At 46.2% G+C, this 12,758-nt stretch overlaps 1 protein-coding gene across 1 annotated transcript in view; it reads left to right on the forward strand.

Moving 5' to 3' along the window:
- The first annotated feature begins 341 nt into the window (after positions 1–341).
- The window catches only part of LOC121569623 (LIM and SH3 domain protein 1), a 34,350-nt gene continuing 21,933 nt past the window's right edge, over positions 342–12,758 (forward strand). The window contains exon 1 of the mRNA XM_041880732.2: positions 342–617. Within this exon, the coding sequence (XP_041736666.1) occupies positions 549–617 (69 nt within the window). The 5' untranslated portion in view covers positions 342–548. The remainder of the gene's footprint in view (positions 618–12,758) is intronic.

Consider the following 12,758-nt stretch of genomic DNA (forward strand, 5'->3'; position numbering starts at 1 on the left):
TACGTTTAGGGTTAAGGTTGGGGTTAGGTTTAAAATCAAATTTTAGGAAGATAAATTGTAGAAATGGGCGGGGTTTATGACTTTGTGGATGTGGTAACTAGTGACGGTGGTGTGATAAATCTAGTTCCGCATTCCATCGAATCAACTAAAAAGCATTGAGTATTGCTATTTGCGTTGGATTTCAGTATAATTTAAAATAATACAAATATCAAATATAGTATACGCTGATGGATCTCCATAGATTGATATCTGATCACGAGATTTTTCCAATTATGAACGTCGCCTCTGAAATGAAGCATCTCCCCGTGGGACCGCCCTCTTTCCTTTCTCCTCGGGAGCGCGGCATTGGAAAGAGAGGCGCCGTGCCCGCGCTTTACGTGTCTGGTTCGTGTACTGACAGCCAGCTGTGCGATTATAACGACAACAATCTCTGGGATTTGATCAATCCAGCCATCAAACTCGACCCGTATTGTTAGGGAAGAACACTTTTACTCGACAGATATTTTTTTAATCGTCTAATTTATCCAGCTAGACAGCATTCCTCAAACATGAATCCGTCGTGTGGCAGATGTGGCACAATCGTGTACCCCACGGAAAAAGTGAACTGTCTGGACAAGGTAAGGGAAAAAATATTTGCAACCAAGCATTTGAATTCGCAGTCACCTGCTTCTGTTTGTGTATTATACATTCAATTTTCAATACAATTTTCTTTAGCGTGTTTGTTAATGATTTGTGATGCCCGGTCAGGTAGGCTAACTAACATTAGCTAGATAGCACGTTACCTGTCTGTGTGGATGTGAAAGACTAGTAACGTTAGCTAACTTGCTTTTTGATTTGATGAACCGTTAGCTAGCTAGCTAATTAGGTTTACCAACTAGCTATGTTAGCTAGCTAATTAGACGTTTAAATTATCTGATTTTAATTTCACATTTGCCACGTTGGATTTTCACAGATTTGAATGCTTGAACGAAGCGTTTCCTGTTTTCACCACAAACAAGCCCGTATTAGCTCGCTGCGTTAACGTCTGGCTAGCTACGTTATCAAAGACGGTAATGTGGTTAACATTGCCATCAGCCAAACATCAGACCAGTCAGTATCAGATTGTGATTTATGGCATACAACGATCAATTATGATGAACTAGTTTGTTGGTCAATAAAGATGAACTTTTTCTCCATTGCATTGTTAAATCTACCTTACTATGTTAGCCCAAATTGTTAATTTCCGTTAACGAAGCTAGCTAGCGAGATTAATGAGTATGTTCGTGATTTCAAAGGTTAACCATCTAGTTTCAGTTCTCCCTAAATCCAGAAATAATCAAGTGATACGTTACCATCGCCAATTTCAAAGCCAAAACTACTTTGTGTAATTTGTATCAGTGTCAATTTGACTCAAGTCAAGCTAAGCGTCTTGGTTTTTCAGGATGCTGTTTTCTGGTTGGAACAATAATTTGGAGTTGTTCAGTTACAATAGTGTCTTATCAAAATCCAGTGTTTGCTAGCAGCTCACACACCCTACTCCGGATAAGGGTGTGGAAGATTTAAAACTCCAAGGGAACAGAGCCATGCCTCACACGTTCAGTGAAATTGGCAAGACTTTTAAAAGTCCACTCAATGTCTATCACAACATCCATCTGTGAGGGCTTTGTGTGTGTGCACGCATAGGCTAGCGAGTGTAATAGAAAACAGTGACTGTATTATCGTGGTCTTGTCTGTTTCGTCTCTTGTCATTCAGTACTGCAGTAACACATGTTCTGCAGCATGTTGTTCCTGTCAGTCGTTGTCTCATGTTATTTATGCTGCCAACGGAAACAACACTAGCTTTATGGCACATGTACACTCTTGTCATTCAAGCTGAACCATCCAATCCCTGTCCCCACTTGTTTTTGCACACGGGATAGGCCAAGGCTATAATAATCACATATTCTCATGCGGTCCCTCTTCTTGTCATTTGATGTCTGTTACTTTTGCTGCCAGAGTGCGTTTACATTTTAGCAGACGCTCTTATCCAGAGCGACTTACAGGAGCAATCAGGGTTAAGTGCCTTGCTCAAGGGCATATAGACAGATTTTTCACCTAGTCGACTCGGGGATTAGAACCAGCGACCTTTCGGTTACTGGCACAACGCTCTTAACCACTAAGCTACCTGAATGCACATTGCATTACTCTAGTGGAGGATGTAGGTGGGGTCACCTTTTTGTGGTGATAGAACGATGCATAGGCATTTCCTACCCTCTATAGCCTAGTGATGCCGGGGGCGAGTTTATAATTTGTCTAATGGGCATTGGAAGGCCTTGTGGAGTCGACCGCTGTAAGTGGGTGTTATCTATTTGGGTCGATAGATGGAGCGTCTGGTGAGAGACGATGGAGAACATTACCAGACATCAGAGATGCCGATACTTGTGTGTGCACTGCACGCCCATGGGTTTGAACTCCTCATACTCCCCGTTGTGCGAGAACAAGGCCCTTGTTATTGTTGTCCAACAGGATGTAGATTAAATTGACAACCCTTGCCTTGGATTGAAATGTAGACTCCAAAATAAAACAATTTCTTACATATTCATGTAAACTCTTTCTGGGTGTTCTGGCTAGCATTCAGGGGGAACTGAACATAAGCAGAACCGCGACCGTGTTCTCTGGAAAATCGTGAGCACAGTGCCCGCAGCAGCGCACATTCCGGCAGACACTCCCATAAAAATGTGCTCTGTCAGAGGCCTGCTGTGCTGCCTGTCTCCCCCTCTGAGCTACACACAGGAGCAGGGCCTGCTACTCTGAGCCCAGGGAGCGTCTGTCTGTCTTAGCTGCTATTCCGCATCAGCGCTCTCCTCCTCAGACACACGAAAACAACCTCCCCTATCCCCCTCCTGGGCACAGTCTGCCCTTCTCGTTTGTTTAAACCAGACGAGGCCGGCCGTGAAGGGCGGCAGTTTTTCCAGTCTGGTTCAGGTAAAGGCTGCCAGGGTAGTCAAGGCTGCAGCGTGCGGTTCCCTCGGCGACCGCTGAATACTTGCTTACCTGACGAGCTGTCTTCTGGTGTAATGTATGGGGCTGTGCTGTGGAGAAGCCGGGCCACAGACGCTTGTTTGTCTGCCGCACTGCATTTCATTATAGTGGGACAGGGCTGGGGTCTGCAGGAGGAGGGGGCACCCGAGGATGACGTGTAAAGACAGGAAGTGAATGTTATGTGAGACTTAAGAGAGTAGGCATACTTATCTGGCTTGCTTTCAATATGTGGACGTTGCCTGTTAGTAATGCAGTACTATGCTTCAGAGGTTTTTGACAAGTCCTCCTAGCTATCGAACAGATGAGTGCTATTGAGGACCTTGGGCCTCACTGTAAGATTTATGTTAACTGCAGGATTTGGGATTTTGCCTGATCGTAGGTTATTCATAACCAGAGTACTGACTGTACACACTATGCAAACCTGGTTTAACCAAGCCTGGAAACATGGCTGTGCGTGTAGGCCTATTTGAAAGATAATGTGTATGTCTGTGTGTTTCTGCATTGTTCTGAGAGTCTGTTATATTGATGGAATGATTTCCCATGTGGGAGATTCTGTATACAGGTATGTGCTGTCTACCCTGTGCCTTTGTGTGTGTCTGTGACTCATACCTATATTTTTTCATTTGCCCTATGGGCAACCCGTTCTGCAAGGACTCTTGCATTATTCCGCACGCTTTATCAATATTTCAATGTGACATACATACCACTATACGTCTGCTCTGTGGCTTCACACTTGTGTACCTGTGTGAGAGCAGCTCAGGCAGTGTGCCAGGAAGTAGGGTGAATGCCTTATCAGTTTCTGCCCAGCAGGGAAGAAGCTCATAGATAAGTTCCTCTCCTCTTTGAAAAGCAGAACCCCTCCACAGGTAGAGGTGGAGAGTAGGGAGAGAGATAAACCCCTGCTGGGCAGCTCGTCTTGGATCTCCCTCATATTAGTATGGGAGTGAGGACCCGTGATCTTCCTCAACTCTGGAAGAAGGGCAGGCTTCGGGAGGGGGAGCGAGCACAGAAGGCCCTAAAGAAAAACAAAACAAAAAGTCTCTTGTCTCCTGTTCCGGCTCAAATATCGGCTCCAAAAACTATTAACATGCAAGGTAACATGTCGGAACGCGTCGATAAGCTAATTCGATAAAAGCTTTTTAAAAAGGTCACAGCCTTGGATGTTTTGTTTACGACTTTCAGTTTTACTGACTTTCTAGATACAAGCCGTAGCTTATTTTGCTCTGAGTAAATGCAGGGTAGAGGATTCAAAATAACAAGACTGGACAAAATGCAGCCATATTAACGGCATGCATAAACAGGCGAAGCAAGGCTCACCTCATCAGTGAGGTTCCTTCAAGGTGCGTTTTAGATTATCAAATTGTGTGCCTTTTCAAGAATTACACATTTTGGTACCACGTTCTAAAATTTGTTATGGTTAGGTGTAATCACATTCCAGATATTATCAAATGGAGGATAAGATTAAGATTTATTGTGGCTCCAGTACAGCTGTCTGATGCGCTGTGTTCTATCTAGCAAACACTGATGATATGACCTTTCAGGAACAGAGGTACCTTATCCATAATGGCCAATGTATAGTATTAATCCATGACAGGGATTGTTCTGCCGTTGAAATCCTTGGGCAGGCCACCTAAGCGTTTTTCCGGGTCACCTAAGTCCAAACTGTGTAAAAGATTTAATTAAATTGGGACAGAAAAACTCTTTCAGTGTAAACTGAAACGACTAAACGCAACTATATAATGTATATAGAAAAGATTATGGACCTATATATTTTAAAATAATTGAATCTTTGAGAACTAACAATCATCAAAATAAAAGCTAGATAGTCAGGGAGAATTGAAAATGTAGATTAGATGTTTTAGCAGAAGTACACTGCATTAGCAATGGCAAAATGCATAGCATTGCAGAGAATTGGCTTTAAAACAGCAACATTTTCTCTCGGCTCCATGGGGAAATGTGTAGAATTGCAGGAATTTGGCTTACAATGCTAAAATAAGCTATACAACACCAATATGGGGACCTCTAAAATGTTCCAAACAATTCAGCTGTGGCAACGATCTACCACACCCCCTGCCACACCCACTACCTTAAGCCCGTTTTGATCCAGAAACAACCCTGCATGGTACACAGTATTAGTTAGGTCAAAGGTCAGAATGCAATCTTACTCTGAACCAACAGTGATACCACCACCATCATTTAAGGAAAGCTGAGAGGTCAATCATGTCCACTCCCCCGCTCATCATCTTGGCTGATGCAGTCACTCCCCTACAGGCACAAGCCTCATCATGCTATATTGCTCTGCAAGAAACATATGCAAAACCCCTCTCTCCCCAAATAGCCCCCTCCTGGCTATCTCATCAGGATCAACAGTGCCAACGCTCTGCACTCTAGTCTGCCTACCGCATGTCAGCACTGACTGGACCTTTCTACAAACACTGTTTTATAACAGGCTCATTCAAATACACAGTATCATTGACTAACACTGATGATCTTATTCAAATAGGCCTTTCTGATACGGTCTGATCAGACAAGCAAGTCATGTAATTCACTGGTAGGGACTATAAATGTTTTTCCACTGAAATGAGCTTAGGCCTATTTTAAAAGGTCTGGCAAAATGTAGATGGATTATATTTAAAAGCTGATTCATGTTGTCTGAGGGGTGAGAGGTTTATCCCAGCCAGTCGCCTCCATTTGTGACTCAGATCAGAGGCAGAGTCCATGGTGGAGTCAGTCACCTGAGGTAGTGACTCAATGTGCTGCTTCCCTGCTCAGGTGACTGGGTATGGTGGTTAGTTCTGTGCTCTGTATGTGTTTCTGGAACTGGGACACCCATTGCTCTCAATACTATGGCTCTATTAATAGGAATACAGAGAGATTTGATTCTCCCGTTCTCTGTGTGTGAGATGGAGGATTTAGGATAAGACCGTGGAAAAGGGACTGTTCGACGAACTGTATATTAACAGTTCAAACTGGGTGTGTGTTTCCTGTCCAGAAACTAAGTGAGTCAACATTCTACCAAAATGCTCAGAGTCTGTCTCAGCTCTCCACGGTCAGGGATTTCAGAATGGTTTGTTGCTGGGCAGGCGGCATCTCTGTCTGTGTAAGCACCTGCACACTACAGCAGATCTACACACACACACCAAAAGTGGTCTGTGGATGAGTGTTAAGTGCATATTTTAGCAAGCGCTGTGCTTCTCCCACTGGCCAACATAAGGGCTTGAGTGTGGTAAAAATGAATGCATCAGGTAGGTCAATGATTAACAGTGGGCTTTAATGAGTTAGTGCAGCGTTTCCCAAACTTGGTCCTCGGTACCCCAAGGGGTGCATGTTTTGGTTGATTATTTGAGTCAGCTGTGTAGTGCTAGGGCAAAAAACAAAACGTGCACCCCTTGGGGTCCCGAGTTTGGGGAACCCTGAGTTAGTGGCAGCCAGATGTGGGCTCACTCGGGCAACACACAGTGTGTGTGAACCTTGTGAGTCTAGTAGTGACCCTATCGGGTGTGTAGACAGACAGACAACGTGTCTGGTGTGCCTCCTATAGCCTGGGGTCTGTCCATACAGGCCGGGGTCTCGGCCACAGTCTGAGTGATCATTAGGCTGACCGAGCACGTTCACAAAATGTTGTCCTGGACCCCTGCTGACACACATGCCCTGGAGCTGCGCTGATGCAGGGAGACAGTCCTGCTTTTTACAGGATTTTATTTCTCTCAGCCTCCGTTTCTGCAGTGTCCCGGTTCTCTTATTGACTGCCAGCTCCAGCCTCTCAGCCTCTGCACCCACTCAGGCCCCAGCCGGGTTTTTCTGGAGTCTGATCACTGACAGTCTCATTCTCTCCTTCTAAATGAATCTCTCCTCCTCTCCTTGTCTCTCTCAGTAGTGTGTTGGCCCCAGAGACGGTCATGGGATCTGGGGGAGGGGGTCGTCCTGACCTGGTGGAATGTGGGTTAGCAGGTTGGGTGAAGGCCGGTTATAATTTTTCGACACTGCTGCAGTCTAAGCCTGTTCTCTATGGAACTGGAATTCACCCAAGGCCAATATTGAGTTTACCCCGAAAACACAGGATCAAAGTCCACTGCTGCCGATCAGCTCACCTTTACCCCATCCGCTTGCGGCATTAGCACCCACGGGTCACACACTCCTCTATTGGCTCTCCCTTTGTTCTGTTTGTTTATCCATCACTTCTGCATAACACGGATTAGGATTACAGATTAGGGGAGATGCCCAGAGGGTATGTAGAGAGTACGGCAACAGAGAGAGACAGGAGTTAAGACATCAGATTGGGATGAATAGTTAGACAGGTGGACAGACACCTTTTTAAAATGGCCACCGCATCTGGAAAAAGCTGAGGCCTAGATTTAGTAGAAATGGAAACTGCCCACACAGTGGTGGTGTTTAAACTGTCAGGGATTTTGACATGCCAGAGCCACAGAGAGGGAGAGGCAAAGACGATGCATCTGGCAGTGAGTCCTGTCTCTCTGACTGGGCCTGTGTAGTGTGGTTGGGGTGTAGGTTTGGCCAAGTGTTGCTGGCTGGCTCTGGATCAGAGCTCCATTGACCAGGGCCTGGGTCCAGAATGAGCCCACTCCTTTGTCTGCCTCAGCCCGGCTCTGCTGGTCAGCAGCTTCACACATACACACACACACACACACACAGCCCTGGGTGGTCCGTCCGTAAAGGCCAGTGTGAGAACACACCAGACTAGAATTCTGAAAAGGTGTTAGAGCGAATGGGGTCATGGATTTAAGTCAAATGCTTTTGTCCTGTAGTGGATAAACTGCCTCCAGAAATCCCTGCTATATGTTCTGGAAACCTCTACATAACATAAACACTCCCTGTTCTACAATCCTCCCCTAGTCACTGTGGTTGTCTCATCTATTTCCATAGTGTTTTAATGTGTATCTGCGGTGGTCATGGTGGCTAGCCTGACCCTCTCCGGACAGTGAGGAGAGAAGAGATGATTTACAGTGGGGAGAACAAGTATTTAATACACTGCCGATTTTGCAGGTTTTCCTACTTACAAAGCATGTAGAGGTCTGTAATTTTTATCATAGGTACACTTCAACTGTGAGAGACGGAATCTAAAACAAAAATCCAGAAAATCACATTGTATGATTTTTAAGTAAATAATTTGCATTTTATTGCAAGACATGAGTATTTGATCACCTACCAACCAGTAAGAATTCCGGCTCTCACAGACCTGTTAGTTTTTCTTTAAGAAGCCCTCCTGTTCTCCACTCATTACCTGTATCAACTGCACCTGTTTGAACTCGTTACCTGTATAAAAGACACCCGTCCACACACTCAATCAAACAGACTTCAACCTCTTCACAATGGCCAAGACCAGAGAGCTCTGTAAGGACATCAGGGATAACATTGTAGACCTGCACAAGGCTGGGATGGGCTACAGGACAATAGGCAAGCAGCTTGGTGAGAAGGCAACAACTGTTGGCGCAATTATTAGAAAATTGAAGAAGTTCAAGATGACGGTCAATCACCCTCGGTCTGGGGCTCCATGCAAGATCTCACCTCGTGGGGCATCAATGATCATGAGGAAGGTGAGGGATCAGCCCAGAACTACACGGCAGGACCTGGTCAATGACCTGAAGAGAGCTGGGACCACAGTCTCAAAGAAAACCATTAGTAACACACTACGCCGTCATGGATTAAAAATCCTGCAGCGCACGCAAGGTCCCCCTGCTCAAGCCATCGCATGTCCAGGCCCGTCTGAAGTTTGCCAATGACCATCTGGATGATCCAAAGGAGGAATGGGAGAAGGTCATGTGGTCTGATGAGACAAAAATATAGTTTTTTGGTTTAAACTCCACTCGCCGTGTTTGGAGGAAGAAGGATGAGGACAACCCCAAGAACACCATCCCAACCGTGAAGCATGGAGGTGGAAACATCATTCTTTGTGGATGCTTTTCTGCAAAGGGGACAGGACGACTGCACCGTATTGAGGGGAGGATGGATGGGGCCATGTATCGCGAGATCTTGGCCAACAACCTCCTTCCCTCAGTAAGAGCATTGAAGATGGGTCGTGGCTGGGTCTTCCAGCATGACAACGACCCGAAACACACAGCCAGGGCAACTAAGGAGTGGCTCCGTAAGAAGCATCTCAAGGTCCTGGAGTGGCCTAGCCAGTCTCTAGACCTGAACCCAATAGAAAATCTTTGGAGGGAGCTGAAAGTCCGTATTGCCCAGCAACAGCCCCCGAAACCTGAAGGATCTGGAGAAGGTCTGTATGGAGGAGTGGGCCAAAATCCCTGCTGCAGTGTGTGCAAACCTGGTCAAGACCTACAGGAAACGTATGATCTCTGTAATTGCAAACAAAGGTTTCTGTACCAAATATTAAGTTCTGCTTTTCTGATGTATCAAATACTTATGTCATGCAATAAAATGCAAATTAATTACTTAAAAATCATACAATGTGATTTTCTGGATTTTTGTTTTAGATTCCGTCTCTCACATTTGAAGTGTACCTATGATAAAAATAGTAGTAGTGTGCTGCATGCTTTATTATCTCCCAGCCTGTATCACTGTAGAACACACAGGGACATGATGGATACCCCCAGCCTGTATCACTGTAGAACACACAGGGACATGATGGATACCCCCAGCCTGTATCACTGTAGAACACACAGGGACATGATGGATACCCCCAGCCTGTATCACTGTAGAACACACAGGGACATGATGGATACCCCCAGCCTGTATCACTGTAGAACACACAGGGACATGATGGATACCCCCAGCCTGTATCACTGTAGAACACACAGGGACATGATGGATACCCCCAGCCTGTATCACTGTAGAACACACAGGGACATGATGGATACCCCAGCCTGTATCACTGTAGAACACACAGGGTCATGATAGATACCCCAGCCTGTATCACTGTAGAACACACAGGGACATGATGGATACCCCCAGCCTGTATCACTGTAGAACACACAGGGTCATGATAGATACCCCAGCCTGTATCACTGTAGAACACACAGGGACATGATGGATACCCCCAGCCTGTATCACTGTAGAACACACAGGGACATGATGGATACCCCAGCCTGTATCACTGTAGAACACACAGGGACATGATGGATACCCCCAGCCTGTATCACTGTAGAACACACAGGGACATGATGGATACCCCCCAGCCTGTATCACTGTAGAACACACAGGGTCATGATAGATACCCCAGCCTGTATCACTGTAGAACACACAGGGACATGATGGATACCCCCAGCCTGTATCACTGTAGAACACACAGGGACATGATGGATACCCCCAGCCTGTATCACTGTAGAACACACAGGGACATGATGGATACCCCCAGCCTGTATCACTGTAGAACACACAGGGACATGATGGATACCCCCAGCCTGTATCACTGTAGAACACACAGGGACATGATGGATACCCCCAGCCTGTATCACTGTAGAACACACAGGGACATGATGGATACCCCCAGCCTGTATCACTGTAGAACACACAGGGACATGATGGATACCCCAGCCTGTATCACTGTAGAACACAGCCCAGAACTACACGGCAGGACCTGGTCAATGACCTGAAGAGAGCTGGGACCACAGTCTCAAAGAAAACCATTAGTAACACACTACGCCGTCATGGATTAAAAATCCTGCAGCGCACGCAAGGTCCCCCTGCTCAAGCCATCGCATGTCCAGGCCCGTCTGAAGTTTGCCAATGACCATCTGGATGATCCAAAGGAGGAATGGGAGAAGGTCATGTGGTCTGATGAGACAAAAATATAGTTTTTTGGTTTAAACTCCACTCGCCGTGTTTGGAGGAAGAAGGATGAGGACAACCCCAAGAACACCATCCCAACCGTGAAGCATGGAGGTGGAAACATCATTCTTTGTGGATGCTTTTCTGCAAAGGGGACAGGACGACTGCACCGTATTGAGGGGAGGATGGATGGGGCCATGTATCGCGAGATCTTGGCCAACAACCTCCTTCCCTCAGTAAGAGCATTGAAGATGGGTCGTGGCTGGGTCTTCCAGCATGACAACGACCCGAAACACACAGCCAGGGCAACTAAGGAGTGGCTCCGTAAGAAGCATCTCAAGGTCCTGGAGTGGCCTAGCCAGTCTCTAGACCTGAACCCAATAGAAAATCTTTGGAGGGGAGCTGAAAGTCCGTATTGCCCAGCAACAGCCCCGAAACCTGAAGGATCTGGAGAAGGTCTGTATGGAGGAGTGGGCCAAAATCCCTGCTGCAGTGTGTGCAAACCTGGTCAAGACCTACAGGAAACGTATGATCTCTGTAATTGCAAACAAAGGTTTCTGTACCAAATATTAAGTTCTGCTTTTCTGATGTATCAAATACTTATGTCATGCAATAAAATGCAAATTAATTACTTAAAAATCATACAATGTGATTTTCTGGATTTTTGTTTTAGATTCCGTCTCTCACATTTGAAGTGTACCTATGATAAAAATAGTAGTAGTGTGCTGCATGCTTTATTATCTCCCAGCCTGTATCACTGTAGAACACACAGGGACATGATGGATACCCCCAGCCTGTATCACTGTAGAACACACAGGGACATGATGGATACCCCCAGCCTGTATCACTGTAGAACACACAGGGACATGATGGATACCCCAGCCTGTATCACTGTAGAACACACAGGGACATGATGGATACCCCCAGCCTGTATCACTGTAGAACACACAGGGACATGATGGATACCCCCAGCCTGTATCACTGTAGAACACACAGGGTCATGATAGATACCCCAGCCTGTATCACTGTAGAACACACAGGGACATGATGGATACCCCCAGCCTGTATCACTGTAGAACACACAGGGACATGATGGATACCCCCAGCCTGTATCACTGTAGAACACACAGGGACATGATGGATACCCCCAGCCATAATGCCCTCTTCCCACCCCAGGGACACTGCACGATTTACTGTGAGTGTGTGTGTGTGTGTCTTTGGATTGTTGTATGTATGTTTGTCTATCTGCTTCAGTGGGCTGTCTTATTTATGTGCTTCGTGTGTGTAGGCGAGTAGTGGAGAATGTTTAGTGATAGAAAGAGAGGGAGGGAGAAAGGAATGGCCGAATAGAGAATACCCCATAGCCACGTTAATAAGGACCGTTTCTTTCTCCCTCTTTCTCTCTTTTGCCTTCCCTTGACAGCAGGAACGGCCAGATCATTGCCTCACTCCCTGGCGTTGCTCTCATCCACCCCTCCCTCCCCTCGCTCTCTCCCTCCTTTCATGTTCCTTCCTCTTTCCCTCCAGCCTCCCTCCCTCGGTCCCCCTCGGAACCCTCAGGCCACAGATCAGCCTGCTGTCGAGAGGGGGGGGGGGTGAGACTAAGAAGGATATGGCTGTTGTGAATATGGATAGAAGGAGAGAAGCAGACCCAGGCTTGCAGAGATGAACAGACAGAAAAGAAGAGAAAGAGAGGGTCAAATCAAACTGAACTGGAGTCTTTTCCAGCAGTCAGTCATCTCATCAGGAGAGGTCAATGTGTACTGTTGTCAGTGTTATGTATGGCTGTGGGTGAATAGGGTCAGGCAGGGAAACTGGTTCAGTCACTAGGTGTGTGTGTGTGTGTGTGTGTGTGTGTTGTGAGTAACGTTAGATGTCCACACAGGCCTGGAATATCAAGAGGGCGTGACTTTGAAGCACTGATTATGCAGCCAACTAGGTTAACAACCTTTCAGAACATTTAACTCTTAAACACCATGTTTATCCTTAGCTGTTCGCATCATTGTGCAACC

Source organism: Coregonus clupeaformis, chromosome 35, assembly GCF_020615455.1.
Source record: "Coregonus clupeaformis isolate EN_2021a chromosome 35, ASM2061545v1, whole genome shotgun sequence".
Taxonomy (NCBI): Eukaryota; Metazoa; Chordata; class Actinopteri; order Salmoniformes; family Salmonidae; genus Coregonus; species Coregonus clupeaformis.